We start from the raw sequence: 18,045 nt of genomic DNA, 5'->3' as shown, positions 1-18,045 counted from the left end.
CTGAACTAAGGTCCTACCCCACTTGAAGTCTGCTGCTATCATTCTAGTGACATCAGAAATCACCTATATTGGCCCAAATGACTAGCTCAGTGGTACTGATGTGCTTTGAGATGCTTGTCCTTCAGCATCTAAAGCAGGGGTGGGCAAACTGGTCCTCGAGGGCTGCTGTGAGTGCAGATTTTTGTTCCAACCGATCCAGCACAAACACTTTGACCATTGAGAGTTCTACAAAAAAACAAGAAGCACCTCACTGGAATCCACTGCTTGCACTTGTAGGAGACCAGATTGGTGAAAAGGTGTCCTCTTTAAGGGTTGGAATGAAAATCCGCACCCACTGTTGGGCTTTGTGGAATAGATTGCCACCCCTGATCTAAAGAGACTTAACTGACCAACCAACCAAACAGAACTAACCAATTTAAACAAACCAATTCACCATTAACTGTTTGCCTGCTAGTCTGGATTTTACCCGATATTGTTAGATTGACAGGCAAACTTAACAATGATAACTGCATTTTATTTAAAAATGTGTGTTTGATCTGTCTTTTTACAGCATCTGCTGGGCACCAGACTTCTGATTGTTGATGATAGACATGGATGATAAAGTGCTTTATTTTTATATTTAATTATATTTCTACTATCATGACAATGTGCTATCGATGAAACTTTCTGATTCTGAAAAAAAGCTTAACCTCACTAGAGTCGCTTGAGCCTATCCCAACTGACTACGAGCACAAGGCGGTAGAGACCCTGAACTGGTGGTCAGCCAATTCCAGCACAAGGAGACGGACCACCATTCATGCTCACACTCATACCTAGGGGCAATTTATAGTGTTCAACCAGCCTATATGCATGTTTTTGGGATGTTGGGGGAAACCAGAGGACAGAAAACCCACGCAAGACCGGGGAGAACATGCCAACTCTACACAGTGGTGACCAACCTGGGATGGAACCCTTGACCCCAGAACTGAGGCCAAGCGCTAACCATTCAGCCGATGAAGAGGTAAACAGCATGCAAATATGTACCGTTACTCCTAAAAGTGACTGTCGCTTACATAGCAACAACCCAGCTGGTACCATAGCAATGATGGGCGAGCCACAGGAGATCAATTTCAACCCTCAGCGGGGGCATAGAACAAGGTAGGATGTTAATAGGCACAAACTGGAACTAATGTACTTGTATTTTCCGCTACAGGTGTTCAGTCGTGATGCACTTAAAAGGGTAAAAGTTGTATTCTCCCTTAATGATATGGTAAAGTTACAATGGGTGGTGTCAAGGGTTATTTAGAGTTCACCAAACAAGTTAGATCACTTTATTGCAATTTTCTTCACTTTATGGGAAAAAAAACACTTTTCTATTTCGATTTTCTATATATATATCCCATTTTATTCATTCAGTCATTTTCTGAACCGCTTTATTCTCACTAGGTTCGCGGGGGGTGCTGGAGTTTATCCCAGCTGGTGGACCAACCTGGATTTGAACCCAGGACACCAGAGCTGTGAGGCAGACGCACTAACAACCAGCAGCCCTATAAAGTATTATTTACATACTTTTTGAGAACATGCGTGACTTGAGTAAATAAATCGAGTATTTATGAAATACAATTGTCTTTCATACAAATTCGAACATGATGATTTAGTAGTGCTTCAATAACAAAGATCCTAAATCGCAGTCGTAGGACCGGGACAAGGTCGTAAACCGAGTACAACTGTACTTTTATGGGAGGAGGACAGAAGGAGGGGAGGGGGAGAGGGTTGTCGTCCCGGGGCCATCTAATCGGATTAGGAGACGGCATGTTCTCTTTTGTGTCTCTCTACCCGTCCAACATCTCATGTTTGGATGCAGTCTTTTCAATTGATACTTGTTACAAATGCTCTATTCATTTATTCATTGAAGGCTTCACTCACTCGCAAGACTGATGGACACCCGGGCGATATGACAGCGGACCACCCAATAAGTGCATGAGGAGTGTGCACTGTAAACTTTTGGGCCCAGACATTTTGGAATTGGAATTGAACCTGGTGGAAAAGGCCAGTCCTATGACAGCGCCCAGATCGGGGTTAGATGGTGCTGATCACGGACGACAGGGATGGAGGAGTCGCAGCGTCGCTCCGGGTCAAGCAACCCCAGCAGCAGCAGCACAAAGCCGGCGCGGGCATCGCTCAAGTTCACCCGATCATAGTTGAGGAGGAGGACCACCACCTTGGCTTGTGTGAGGATGACGAAGAGAACGATGAGGATGAGGAAGATTTCGAAGAAGTTGACTTTGAGGACTTGGACGACACCAGGAGCATCGCGTCCGATGACTCCTTCTACCCACCCGATGATGATGCGTTCGCGGACTCCGAGCACTCCACGTCCCCTCATAACCCGGAGCCCGTGTCGTTCTTCCGGGCGTGCTGCACTAACAACGCTTCTATCGTTCGGATCATGATAAGGCATGGACTCAGCGAGGACGAAGTTAATCAAGAAGACCGAAACAACAGGGTACGTATGTCGCCCATAAGTATGTAATCACTTTTATGATGCCCACTTCACGTATGCACAGTAGTTTTGTTAGAGAAAAGTCCATGTGGATTTTTATGGGTGGGAGTCTAAGGTAAATTTTGCACCGAAACTGTTTTTTGACGAGACACTGAATAAAACTTTCAATAAAATAAAACAAATCAACTAGAATAACATTTTTTGAAAATAAAACATTGAAATGAATGAAAAAATAAACTTTCATTCATTTATTTTCTGAACCAGTTAATGTGGGGGTCCTGGAGCCTATCCCAGTTATTAATAGAACTAGAATTGGGTTAATCATTATTGTTAAAACATTGAGTGAAATGAATGAAAATGTAAAATTACATAGTTAATACATATTAATGGGGTGGCCCGGTGACCGAGTGGTTAGCGCGTCAGCCTCACTGTTCTGGGGTTCGAATCCAGGTCGTTCCACCTGTGTGGAGTTTGCATTTTCTCCCCGGACCTGCGTGGGTTTTCTTCGGGTACTCCGGTTTCATCCTACATTCCAAAAACATGCAATGTAGGCTTATTGGACAGTCTAAATTGCTCCTAGGTATGAATATGAATGTGAATGGTCCCCCACTTCTGGCCTGAAGTAATGCAATTTACAGCCTGGTGGACGAGTGGTTACCCAGTGGGTACTCCAATTTCCTCCCACGTCCCAAAACACACATGGTAGGCTGGTTCAACACTCTAAATTGCCCCTAGGTATGAGTGAAGGTATGATTTTCCATCTCCCTGCACCCTGCAATTGGCTGGTAACCAATTCAGGGTGTCCCCTGCCTGGTGCCCTTGGTTGGGATAGGCTACAGCACCCCCTGTGACCCTTGTGGGGATAAGCGGCTTGGAAAATAAATGAATGAACAACTTTTTAAAAAGTATTTTAAACATTTATACAAAATTTATACAACCTAAGTTTCATTGGTGCCTTTGACCAAAAACCTGATCAGTAAATACCTGTGCGGTCATAATGACTGCCAAATAGATAAATGTTTCATATAAAAGTGCTTTAGTTTCTACTTTTATTTTAGGCCTACATCTTGCTGACACACTGAGACAAGTTCATTGAGTGTGCTTCTGATTCTGGAGAGAAATAATTAAGCCTCAGCTTTGGACAAGGCTTAGGGGACTATTTTAGGGCTTTGAGAAAGGATCCAGTCTGCCCTCCTTGTAATTCTCTATACTGTACATACATTATTATCATAGGAGTGCCTTGATACAATTACAGAAAAAAATTCCAATGTTTAACACATTTTCTTCTAATTTCAAAGCATATATATAGTCTGTGAAATGCACTACATAGCAGTTGTAGGAGGTTTTGGGATCATGTAATTTTGATTCCTTTTTTAAAGATGTTCGCCTATTTAAATAATCAAATCAGTTTTACATAATTAAGGGATCACTTGACTGAACAAGTCTGGAGGTCATCAGGCTTGGGATGTGAATCTATTTATTCTTCTCGTTACCACAATCACACACCATTTCTTCAAACAGAAATAGTCTCAAACCTTACTCTTCAATGTGCCTGTAGCCATACTTTTTTTTCTCATTCATTCAATCATTTTCTGAACCGCTTTATCCTTATTAGGGTCGCGGGGGTGCTGGTGCCTATCCCAGCTTACTCCGGGCCAGAGGAGGAGGAAAACCCTGAAACGGTGGCCAACCGATCGTAAGGCACAAGGAGACGGACAACCATGCACACTCACATCCATACCTACGGGCAATATAGAGTGTCCAATCAGTTTACCGTGCATGTTCATGGAATGTGGGAGGAAACTGGAGCACCCAGAGAAAACCCACCCTCGCTCGGTGAGAACATGCAAACTCCACACAGGTGGACCGACCTGGATGTGAACCCAGGGTTTCTTGCTCACACTCACGCTCAAACGTGTCACCCCCTCCTTCCACACAGAATCTATCCAGTTTAAATGAGGCCACTGTTCTCGTTAGGCCCCCGCTCTCCTCCTTTCGACCACGTTTTCCAAACCGGTTGAGCTCAGGGACATGGAAGAACTAATATAGAATGTTTTTAGATTATATGCTATAAATGTTATTGTGGGACAACACCCAGTGATTGCAAATAGCACACCTAATGTGAATCATGGGAAAAATTAAAGGTCATGCACATGTGATTTGATATAGCTCCAGACAGGAGTGTTAACACATTCATTATCGACTGGATATGTTCTCTGCGCTCTGATCTATGTACTGTTATATAATGTACTTTTTAAATATTGAAATTTTAACGTCATTAAACCCAATGGAAGAATTAAATGGTAAATCATTTTGGATGGATGAAGAAGTATGGATACATTCATTTAATCAATGCTTTAAAAATGTCCTACTGTATATTAATGCTGGATACATAATTACATGCCTCGTCGAGTGAGTGAGCGTGATAAATTGTTCTATTTCTGGCAATGGATCATCTCCAGATTATTCGGTGTGCTAATAATAACATGAGTATAATTCTTTGCATGATCCGATATGCAGCCTAATCCACAGAGTCAGTGATTTCACATGAGGTGAAAAAAAAGCTTGTTTGTGACAGCTTTATATACATTCTATTTTATTATGAGGGTCGAAAGGAATGTTAAGTTTCACCATTAACACACATAAAGTTTAATCCCATTTTAGCCCTCTTAAATTTTGCTGATTTCATTAGTAAAACAACTGGGCCAACACCCATTGGCAAGATGACCACTACCATGATACCCAATCCCAAAAAAAAACAGATATTGATGATTATGAAAAGAAAATATAGAAAACTCGGAAGTTAAGTTATGCTTTTGCTTTAGTACCAGTTCATCCATATGTATATTAGTCCATGGGAATTCTATCTAAGATTTTTCATGAAATTTTGATTTGATGGGTGCGGTTAAATTTGATGAAAAACGCATTTTCCATAAAATAAGTACAGAATAAATTATCATTTGCATTAAAAAAAACACCAAGGAATATAATATATATATCCAAGTTTAATCACATCCATAAAAATATTTCACTGTAGTTGCCAGTGGCTCATGTTTTTAGAAAATTATTACAAATATACTGTCACACTGCCTGAACAAGTGTACATCAGTATTCTTTCAAATGCCATACAAAGTTAAGCACACCCTCCTAAAAAAGGATTATACATACAATCTCTGCCCTTACATAGACTTGCTATTATTATTCTCTTAAGAGTGTTGTTTTCTCTATTGAATTTAATCAACATGAAGGTGTAACATTTCACATAAAAACTAGCACATCAATAATAAAAAAAAAACAAGTTGGAATTACATCAACTTCAGAGTTATGATTTGCGTAAGGCAAGGTTACGCGGGGCCAGCAGGAATACAGTGAATTGGAACACAGGAGATTAAATGTCAGGGAGGAGATCCAAAATCTCCATAAAATAATCAAAAAGTATTCCCCTGGCTGCATTTTCCTTGGACTAAATGAAACGATTCTAAGGGAGCTCTCATGTCAAGACTGCGTTTCAATTCACTTTGTGAATATGTGGGTGGAGTGGTCTTTTCTTGCCGGGTGAGAATTAGTAGCATCCTCAGATAAAGTGCTCAGAATATATCCATTCATAAGCAGTGATAGCTATCCAAAACAATAATAACAGTGTGTTTGTGTATGCAACTGTGTTTATGAGCGAGTCCAACCAAATACATTTGTTTGATCCAATACCAAGCATTTTATGCGAACAATTTGCAGACAATCTAGCAATTATTCCTTAAAAACATTCCTCTCTTGTTGCCCCAAGCCCCCCTAGGCCAGACAACTCTAATGTACTAATTATACTTGCATTAGGCTGACAGCATGGTTTGTTTTATTAGTTAAGTTGTGTTTGTTTTACAACATGCCCATTACATCTGGGCTATAAATTCTGGGTGAAGTGGCTAGCATTATGAGGGAAATGCTGAAAATCCAGTGCATGGAAATGTGTATTTCACAGCAATTCAAGGGGATTCAGTTTATATCTAATAATTTAATAATAATTTAATTTCATAGTTACCCTTAAATTTAGGTTCGAAGAGATAGTTCATATTGATGCTCCAGGACCCGCCAAATCCCTCTTTGAGTTACAGTTAGAACTATATTTAAATAATGGTAAATCTCAATGTGGTTGGACCTAATACTTTACTGTCGTTGCATTTATTGTTGTTGTTGGATATCATTAAATTAGCAGTACAGTGCTTTGAAGCTGAACTTTGGCTGGGTAAAGACCCGTCAAGTTGCCATTTATTGTTGTTTTTTTTACACTAACTCTGAAGTTTCAGTCCACCGTCAGTCATGAATCGATTGCCTTAAGAAAATATGTGAGGGTAGATGTCAAATGCAATTTTGGATGGTACACTGCCATGTTATTTTAATTGTGAATACTTTATTAAATACCTGTGCTGCCCATCAAGCAGTATTGCTTTAATGTATGTGACAAGTGCAAGCTGGCCTTGCAATGAATACTCAAGTGCAATACTGATATACATTTTTTTTCTCTCTGATCACCTGTTATGCTGTTTTTGTGACTAAATATATCCGAAAAACCTTATGTATGTGTATATCTATATCTATATTTATAGAGATATATCGAAAAAAAAAATATATACATATATATATATTCATATATATATATATATATATATATATATATATATATATATATATATATATATATATATATATATATATATATATATATATATATATATATATATATATATATATATATATATATATGAATCTATATATGAATATATATATATATATATATATATATATATATATATATATATATATATATATATATATATATATATATATATATATATATATATATATATATATATATATATATATATATATATATATATGAATCTATATATGTATATATGAATATATATATATATATATATATATATATATATATATATATATATATATATATATATGAATCTATATATGTATATATGAATATATATATATATATATATATATATATATATATATATATATATATATATATATATATATATATATATATATATATATATATATATATATATATATATATATATATATATATATATATATATATATATATATATATATATATATATGAATCTATATATGTATATATGAATATATATATATATATATATATATATATGAATCTATATATGTATATATGAATATATATATATATATATATATATATATGAATCTATATATGTATATATGAATATATATATATATATATATATGAATCTATATATGAATATATATATATATATATATATATATATATATATATATATATATATATATATATATATATATATATATATATATATATATATATATATATATATATATATATATATATATATATATATATATATATATATATATATATATATATATATATATATATATATATATATATGAATATATATATGAATATATATATATATATATATATATATATATATATATATATATATATATATATATATATATATATATATATATATATATATATATATATATATATATATATATATATATATATATATATATATATATATATATATATATATATATATATATATATATATATATATATATATATATATATATATATATATATATATATATATATATATATATATATATATATATATATATATATATATATATATATATATATATATATGAATCTATATATGAATATATATATATATATATATATATATATATATATATATATATATATATATATATATATATATATATATATATATATATATATATATATATATATATATATATATATATATATATATATATATATATATATATATATGAATATATATATATATATATATATATATACATCTATTGTCCTTTATAAAAAGAATTACTACATACCCCATTTTTGCTGTATTTAGTATTGTATATTACATATAATTCTCATGATATACTAGTATCTCATAGCATATAGTATGCGTCTAGTAAAAATTTATATTAAACATATGTATGTATAGAAAAAAGATATTTGGTCAATGAGTGAATGTTAGAATATATTATTAAATGATATTAAACACTACAGGTATAACAGTATGCATTAAATTTATGAATTATACTACCAGTAATATGGTTGAATCAAAGTGTACCCCTATGAAAAGTAAACTAAGAACATGTCAAAACCATCATCAATTTTGTTTGTATTGGCTTATGACTCAACCAGAAAAGTATCCAGCTTTTACTTTTACTTTCAGCTGATTTTTCATGGGTCATCTCTAAGGCAAACAAAAATTCCCACTCCCACACAGAGTGACATTCACACATACGCATGCAAACACACCCTCCTTTTCTGGCACGAAACATCAGACAGGGAGTCTTGCTTATTTTTCCACTGAGTTCACCATGTCTCGGTTTGCAGTGAAAACATGTCGTATAAATTCACAAAAGTCCTTGCCTGCTATCACTGCCATGTTTGTACTTTGTTTCTTTGCTTTTCTTTCATTTTTACTTTTTGAAATTTCAGACGGGGTTGCTGGTTGCTTGTTACCAAGGTTATGTTGATGTTGTCATAGCTTTATCTCAGTGCCCGTATGTCGATGCTAACTGGCAAGACAGTGAAGGGAACACGGCCCTCATCACTGCAGCACAGGCAGGTAAGTCACTTGCATTCTCACCCTCTCACATAATGACAAAATGACGCTTAAGAATGTCCCCTTTATGTCTTGTCTTTTCTTCAGGTCACATTACAATCACCAACTATCTGCTCAACTACTACTCAAGCTTGGACATTGAAAGGAGAAATTGTCATGGCTTTACTGCTCTCATGAAAGCTGCAATGCAGGGCCGTGTTGAATGTGTGCGCTCACTCATGATGGCAGGTGAGGAGTATGTCTATAGTCCGGGGGTGGGCAAATAATTCTACAAAGGGCCGCCGTGGATGCATGTTTTCATTCCAAACCCATAAGACGGATCTTTTCCACCAATCTGGGATGATAGATATACAATCAATGGATTGCAGTCAGATGCTTCTTGTTTCAGGAGAAATATAATTGGTTAAACTGTCTGTGTTGGATCGGTTGGAACAGAAACCTGGAGCCACAGTGGCCCTCGAGGACTAGATTGCCCACCCCTGGTCTACACTCTACATCAGGGGTGGCCAAATCCGGTCCCGGAAAGCCCCTATCCAGTCTGTTTTCCATATCTTTCTCCTCTACCTTACCTGAATCGAATGATCAACTCATCAGCAAGCTGTCCAGAAGCCTCATACGGATCAGATTATTTGATTCAGGTGTGTTGGTGGAGGGAGATCTGGAAAACAGACCGGATAGGGGCTCTCGAGGACTGGAGTTGGCCACGTCAAGCCTTGGAAACCAAGAAAATTTGATTTGGATTAGAATTAATATATTTGAACATTTTTATTAATCTGGATTAATATAAAAACATATATCCGCTTCTAAAAGTTAAAAATAGTAGTAGAAGGCATGCAGCTATTTAGTTTTAGCATGTATTCCAGCCCTTAATAGATAAAAGTTCTAAGTATAATGCAATCACAGATCTGACTCATTTCCTCAAAACGTAACGTCTTTCCCTCAGGAGCTACTCTTAACGCACGGGATTGTGGCCGTCAATTGACCGCTAGGGAGTGGGCCTTGTTCACCGGGCGCTATGAAACTGCCTGGGTGATGGGTCGATTGATGGAACGATCCTCTCCGGATCAAATGTGTGATGCGTACAGGTAAAAATCAAAGTTTCCCATGTTGGTTTTGTTCTTCAACTTGCTTGAATGGCAGCTCCATTACAGTCTTGTCACGTTCTCAGTCTAGAATGGCCCCCCTTGGCCTCAATGGTGGCCAAAGCTCGTGAGCCCAGAGGCTGTCTGAGGCGCTTGACTGACACGATGCGCGATATCTTCAACATCGCCAATGTGACCAACCCGGAAGACGCTGGCGTCATCGACCACCTGGTGTCCGTGACGACAGCCGTGAAGAGCCCTTTCATTGCAATAACTTGCCATACAGTGAGTGGCCGTAAAATCACTAACCTTTTTCTAGTTTTAATACATAGTACACTTAACATTACATTCAAAATATATTGTATATTGGATGAAGGCGTGATTTGCGACTATGCTGTGGCATCCGTAAATATTTCTAAACCTTTGTCCTCAGTCAAAAATGCACAATGAAGACTGAAAAAAAATGTTGCACAGGAATAAAAGACATATTTTGGGGGAATTTTATCTGATCAGAGACTAGAAGAAACATTACGCATTTTAGTAATCATTAAATAGCGAAAAAGTGGATAGATAGCAGTCTATTTATGCTGACGTAATAACAGTTATTCAGATAAGTATAGCCTAAACCAGGTGTTTCCCAACCTTTTTTGACCTGCAGCTGCATTTTTTTTACCCAGAGGAAACCCACACAGGCCTAGGGAGAAAATGCAGACTCCACACAGGTGGACAAGACCTCGATTTGAACCCAGGACCCCAGAGCTGTGAGGCCGACGCGCTAACCACTCGCGCCACTAGGCTGCCTCATAACATAATATAATATTATATAATCACACTGTGTTTATATAATCACAGTGTTTCAGCACTCACTACTATAATAAAGTGTACTATTACATAATCAGGTGGCACAGAGATTTCAATCCCTGATGGTTTCTGGCATTCCCATTGGAGTTTGTATGTTCGGCATGGTTTTTCTCTGGGGACTCGGATTTTCTCCCACCAAAAAACAGGTACTCTAGGCTGATTGATTACTTCAAATCGTCCCTAGGTATGAGCAGCCCAATGCTTGGTTGTTATTCTCTTTGTACCCTGCAATTGGCTTGCAACTATTTCAGGGTGTCCACCCCCTGCGACACGCCCCACAACCCTTGCGAAGATAAGTGGCTTGGAAAATGAAGAAATTAATTATATAATCACATTCTTTCAGGTGTGCCCTGAGAGTCCACCAAGTGTGGGCAAACGGCGTTATGCAGTTCCCGAGATCCTCCATCTCCAACGCGCCAAAGAGCTCAGCGCCATCAACCCAGACAGGATAGATACTCACCTCAAGCTGTTCCAAAACTCGCGGGTGACTCTAGTTCCCAAGCCCTCACCCGGTAGGCGGGCCAGCCTTCAGACGCCAATCACTGTGCCCCGAGTCAGGACCTCCAGCCTGGGAATGTTGTCTGATCATGGAACTGAGCTACGAAGGACTAGCCTTCTGCCTCTGCATATGCTACTGAGGAGGTGCAGCGTAAGGCCAGGCTTTACCATTCCAAAGGTGCGGGTTTCCAAGGCCCCTACGCCCACTTATGAACCTGACAAGGTTCGCAGGAAGAGCTGTGCAAAAGATGGAGGCAGGCACTTGCTGCAGATACCTAAGTGGCGATATAAGGAGCTCAAAGAGGAGAGGAGGAAAGCCGAAGAGGCTGAAAGGAGGAGGCTGGAGGCATTAACCAAGAGACACCTCACTGTCGGGATTAGGAAATAGTCATTTTTTTATGCACACTATAACAAAAACAGCCAATTGGTTAGCATTATTCGACTCAGGGTGACTAGACATACCAGCTGTATTCTATGAATTTGTGTCCATCAACTTGAAACGGATGCATAGTGACATTTAAGATTATCACCAGCTGTAGAATTGCTAGCTTTATTAGCAATGGCAAAAATGAATTACCCAGGGGTTTCGATACTTGAAAGTGTTTTTAAGCTTATTTGTCATATTTATTGTTTGAAAAGTAACCATCACGGCCAATGTTTTTGTAAAAGTTTCTTTACATTGTTTTTTTCTTGGAATTTGAGTCGGAAAAGAACGCAGCAAAACAACATATAATTATATTTTCTGAAAATAATACAGAAATATAATCATATTTGTACTGGACTATTTTTTTCCAATACACTAAGCACAAATGGCAAATGCTGTTGTAACTTATTTTACAAAAATGGCCGACATTAGTAAACATACTGTATTTTGTAATAAACTATTTTGCCATGATTTAAAAGCTGCCTTATCATTTAACAAAATATTTAATATATAACCACAAAACATTTTTACTGAACTACATTTATACCTCATCCACTATTTGCTGACAAAATTAGGATTTGGGTGACATGGTAAAAAAAATTAGAAATAACATTTGAATGCATTTGTATTACATTGCACATCAAATGTGTGTACAGCTTCAGTAATGTGGGCTTTATGTAATAACGGGAATGATGATTATAATCGCATAAAAGATACTTTTTTCGTGTTGACAAAGCCTCGCAGGCATGGTAAATAAGTTTTGCATACATGGAAAACAACTACACAAATTTTATAATAAGCAAGAAGTTGATTTGAGCAGTTAGCGGTTACTAGAGTAGACGTTACAGGCTTTTTTTTTGTAGTATTATTAATTACTGTTAGTCATTTTCTTATTAATGGAAATGTGTGGTGCTTGTTAATTACATTCTTTTCTGTGACCCTATCCATGTTTTAATGTTGACTTCTATTGAACGGTATTTTAAATTACTGAGTCTTTTTACGAAATGGCTTATCGAAATGATGACTTTATTCATTGCTATTTTGTGTTTGGAACAATTTCTATTTGTGTTTTTCCCCCCAAACAATCCAGATCAATTAATTGGTACTCCCTATTCATATTAGCTTTCTTTCCATTTTTTAATGGTATGAGGGCTTTGTGAATTGTGACACCACAAATTTTGTGACTTAGATAAATGAGACACATTACTCCATATTGCTGTTATTAAGGGATCAAAACAAATACTACTTCTTAGAGACGTTAATGCTGGGTAGGAATGTGAATTACTTGATTTAGCACGTTTTTTAGTGTAAAGCCACAAGGATTTTAACATCTAATAATAATCCAAGGTCTAAAAATATTTTTTGCGTGTTTTTCATATTTGGAATAGAGAATGCCAAAGACCAAAGAATCATTTAAAACATTTATTAGCCTTGATAATAATTTTGCTATATATATTAAGTGGATTTACAATTCAGAAGTCTTGTTTTCAAAGAAAAAAAGTGTATTTTTTTCTGTTATAGCTCTATTTGTTCCATTTGCATCTAAATCGAGTGTTCGGTAAAGTCCCTTTGAGTGCAAATTTTTCCCAATCTATTCATTCTTATTTGTTTTCTGATACTTATAACAAGATTTTAGGAGGAAACTTTCAAACCAGCCATGCACTTACCAACTAAAGCCTGCATGAGCAAGCGACTGAGACAAAAAGGCCATTTGCACTTTGTACAATGATTGATACATGATTGCACACTATTCCAACGGGTGACCTGGACAATCGTATTAATCTCGGAAGCATGACATAATATTTAGGTCATGACTGTTGCTGAACCAGCTGTTATCTTCTAGTGTAAACTGAGATTATGACTAACGCCAGACGAGCCCTCCTCTTTTATATGACCCAAATCCCTCATTAATTCAGAGAAGGATACATTTTAACAAGATGAAGCAGTACAGAGGATGCTGCCATGGTAGTTATTAGAGTGTGTAACCATGTGATGCTAGTGGAGAGCGTGGGGATTGAAGACAGCATGACCTCATTCTGGATCAGCATTTTCAGGAGCGCTGAGTGGGAGTTTCAGGTTGGAACATTAATTGCAGACCTCTGCCGGGTGCTTGTGGAACAGCATATTCGAGTACTTTTTTTTTTTAATGTGGCACAACCTGAATTGCTTGCAGGTGAATCTCAGGCCACAATGAGACAAACAACTCACACTCTTGTTTGAGACTGTTTTTTCAATTGATGGGCTTGGTTTATCATAACATTGCCATATACATACATACATATATACACATATAAACATACACATATACACATATACACACACATATACACGTATACACATATACGCATATACACGTATACACATACACATATACACATGTACACATATACACATGTACACACACATATACACATATACACATATACACATATACACATATTCACATATACACATACACGCATATACACATACACATATACACATATACACACACATATACACATATACACATACATATACACATAGCAACATATACACATATACACATAGCAACATATACACATATACACAGCAACATATACACATATACACATAGCAACATATACACATATACACAGCAACATATACACATATACACATAGCAACATATACACATAGCAACATATACACATACATATCCACATATACACATACATATACACATACATAAATACACATGCACATATGCACGTATACACGTATACACGTTTACACGTACACACGTATACACATATACACATATACATATATACATATATACATATATACATATATACATATATACATATATACATATATACATATATACATATATACATATATACATATATACATATATACATATATACATATATACATATATACATATATACATATATACATATATACATATATACATATATACATATATACATCTATACATATATACATATATACATATATACATACATATATATACACAGACACTGATTATTTGGGGAAGGCACCAGAAACCTGCAAACCTTGTGAGGATACGCCGAACGGTAAATGGAAAAGTGAATGAATATATTACGAACAATGTTATTAGCTCTTTCCTTTTTCATGGAGTCAATCAAAGAATTTTTATAGACTATGTGACCTTTGAAAGTTATGGCTGCAGTGGAATACATTAGATTGATGGTTCTTTTAAAATGATTGGACAGTTTTTTTTTCTTAGCAGGTGATGCCAGTCAATTTGTTTCGCAACACTAAAATAAAGTAGAGACACACTAGTTAATATTTCAGTAAAATAAAGTGCTAGATGTTCCAATACTAACTGGCAACATAAATCAGGAATGCTAGGGTATGCATAACTTTTAACGTATATAAAGTGACTTTAGAAGTTTTTTGCTTGAAACATTTCTTGCGCACAGGTTCTCACCTTGTCGACCTTCTTAGATGTGCCTCCACTGCACTTTTTATTTTTTTATTTTTTTTACTCTTGGAAGCAATGCAGACAGCCTTTGATCACCAGCACCTTTAACTTGGAATGAAGAGCATTTTAAAAAAACAGACACTTATTTATGCATTCAGCACATATGAAAAAGAATGCGGGAAGGGTTCGTATGCTGCCACTTTCAGAGTGTTAATATAAATATTGACTGTTTTCATAAATTTGCTGTCGATCTTAACTTTGCATTTTGTTTAGTAGTTATTCTTCTGCAGCTGTAAGTTTTTTTTTTTTTTTTTTACTGAGGATAACTCAAAAAAACTTCACAATTTGGTATTCAGGACATTTCTGAACTGAGTAGGCTAAGAAGTAGGCCATCTGGAGTATGTAAACTCGTTTTGGCTTTAGCGTTCAAGGTTCATTTCCACCTGCAGGACATTCAGGTTTGATGCGGCAAAAGAGGGAATCAGCTAAACATGAATTTTATATAAAATAGCTCAGTTATTGGCCCATCGATGTCAACAAGAGGTGAGTTAATTGTGTGTTTGGTGGCATCATGTACACAGGGTAATTTCTCTCCATTATTTCGATGATGTTAAGATTGCAGTTTGGAGCCACAGGTAATTAGTTTTGATTGCCTGTGGATCCCTGTTTAATATCCACTTTATTGTCTTGCTCAGTTTTCGGTTCTTTAGAGACTTAGGAGCAATCATTTCACTGTATTTCAATGATCTTAATTTTGTAATTGTCTCATGTATCTTTAGTTTTCTTTATAGCATAGTTAAATGTTTAATGAAAAACAAAGTTATGCAAATAAGAAATGAAAGCTGCACAGAATATAATAGGTGGTGAGGTGTACCTTTTTGCCAGGAAATGTTGATCTAGATTGTAAAAGAAAAATAACAAACTCCCTAATCGAGACAATTCAAAGTCTTCCTCTTTTTATAATGACATAAATCCCACATAAGAACAGACACTCACATGTGTCAAAGTGGTGGCCCGGGGGCCAAATCTGGCCCACCGCATCATTTTGTGTGGCCCAGGAAAGTAAATCATGAGTGCTGACTTTCTGTTTTGGATCAAATTAAGATTATAGAATTATATTACATTTCCTGATTTCCCCCCTTTTGAATCAATAATAGTAATTTTTTAATCCATTTTTTCTTTTTTTCGTTCAATAATCATTTTGTAAAATCTAAAAATATTTATATAAAAAAAGCTAAAATAAACATTGTTTTAGATCTATAAAAAAACTGAATATTCAGGGCTTTTAATCCATGTATAAACAAAAAAATCTAAATATTATATCTAAAATGGTCCGGCCCACATAAAATTGAGTTGACGTTAAGGCGGCCAGCAAACCATTGCATATTAGTGTTACTGCTAGAGAGCCAGGTATCCTCCGCACAGCATTTGTGCGGGTGTCCATTTGCACATATCTGTGAGAAAGTTGTGTCCAATGCATGATTTCATGAATTTGAGAGCAGGTGTATGAACCTGTCAGCTTTAGCAAAAGCATTCACCTGTGACGTCCTCATTCTGTCTGTCTCCTAGACTTCAGCTGTGTGCCACACACACACACACACACACACACACACACACACACACACACACACACACACACACACACACACACACACACACACACACTTAATATATCAGCTAGGTGCAGATGCTGAGATCACTGACTTCTGAAAAGCTTCCTACCTAGAGCAGTGAATATCCACTTTGAGTAATGAATGCTCACCTTGCTAAGTCACAGCTCTTTATATGTACATCGGGGAAGAAAAAGGTCAATGAGAAACTGAGAGATCATCCAAAATGACACATAAAGGAGAAAAAAGGTGCTTTATTTGAATCTGTGCAAGTTTTCAGCTTTAGGGGCATCGAAAGTCAATTCTTCTGGGTGCAATGTGCTTCCATTTGAACATTGAAAGTTCCACTTTCCTTCTGTTCTGTTCAATTGTGTGCACCACAATTGCCAAAGGACATACCAACAAATGGGATGGTGGTTTTTATCCTGTTAAGGGGGCTCAGGGGCTATTTTAAACTAAAAGAAGAACCATCAATTGCCTTTTTGTTGTAGAGAGTTGTTTTCACTATCACGTGAATTTGTGACTTGTTAGTGGCCCAACAAGAACCAGTTTGGATTTCTACCGGCGTGCATTAGACGTCAACCTGCGAGCCTAGTGAGGATAAACCAGTTATGTGATACATTGACAAGATTACTCAGACTGGTTCGACAGATTTATTGTCTCCATTTTTTTCATGGATTTAATGTGTGCGTCCAATATGCTTACATAATTTTAATTACCCCGATATTTACAATTACCTTTTAAATACAAGGACTACATCCACGGACCAAAGCCCCGGGGCTTACCAGTAACTTCGTGGCAGGATTGGTTAAGGAGGGTTTATTGGTGAAAAATAACTCGGATGTTTACATTATCGTCAGTTTTCATTTCTCTGCACGCTACACACAATGCATAACATATATGTAGATTTATTTTAGAAGAACCCTTCCTCAGGCGATGTAGATTTATTTCGAGGAAACCCAT

General features: G+C 36.1%; 1 protein-coding gene across 2 annotated transcripts; it reads left to right on the top strand.

Moving 5' to 3' along the window:
* The first annotated feature begins 894 nt into the window (after positions 1-894).
* On the top strand, positions 895-12,510 carry ankrd33ba (ankyrin repeat domain 33ba). Of its 2 annotated transcripts, XM_077736343.1 has the most exons (7): positions 895-1,000; positions 1,895-2,485; positions 9,048-9,177; positions 9,262-9,402; positions 10,118-10,259; positions 10,343-10,541; positions 11,461-12,510. In XM_077736343.1, exons 2-7 carry the CDS (start codon positions 2,063-2,065, stop codon positions 12,001-12,003), a joined length of 1,578 nt encoding a protein of 525 aa, XP_077592469.1. In that variant the 5' UTR covers positions 895-1,000; positions 1,895-2,062; the 3' UTR covers positions 12,004-12,510. The 2 variants fall into 2 exon arrangements, with proteins under 2 accessions (XP_077592469.1, XP_077592468.1); XM_077736342.1 differs by lacking the exon at positions 895-1,000 and having other exon boundaries at positions 1,766-2,485.
* Positions 12,511-18,045: the final 5,535 nt, after the last annotated feature.

This window comes from Stigmatopora nigra, chromosome 16 (assembly GCF_051989575.1).
Source record: "Stigmatopora nigra isolate UIUO_SnigA chromosome 16, RoL_Snig_1.1, whole genome shotgun sequence".
Lineage (NCBI taxonomy): Eukaryota > Metazoa > Chordata > Actinopteri > Syngnathiformes > Syngnathidae > Stigmatopora > Stigmatopora nigra.
The sequence above is the reverse complement of the archived record's forward strand: the minus strand, read 5'-3'. Positions and strand labels throughout refer to the sequence as shown.

Bases quoted from the DNA above. Each gene is read 5' to 3' on its own strand.
- ankrd33ba (XM_077736343.1), top strand. From the start codon at position 2,063: ATGGTGCTGATCACGGACGACAGGGATGGAGGAGTCGCAGCGTCGCTC. The intron at 9,178-9,261 runs GTAAGTCACTTG...TCTTTTCTTCAG, and splicing joins CATCACTGCAGCACAGGCAG to GTCACATTACAATCACCAAC. The intron at 9,403-10,117 runs GTGAGGAGTATG...TCTTTCCCTCAG, and splicing joins GCGCTCACTCATGATGGCAG to GAGCTACTCTTAACGCACGG.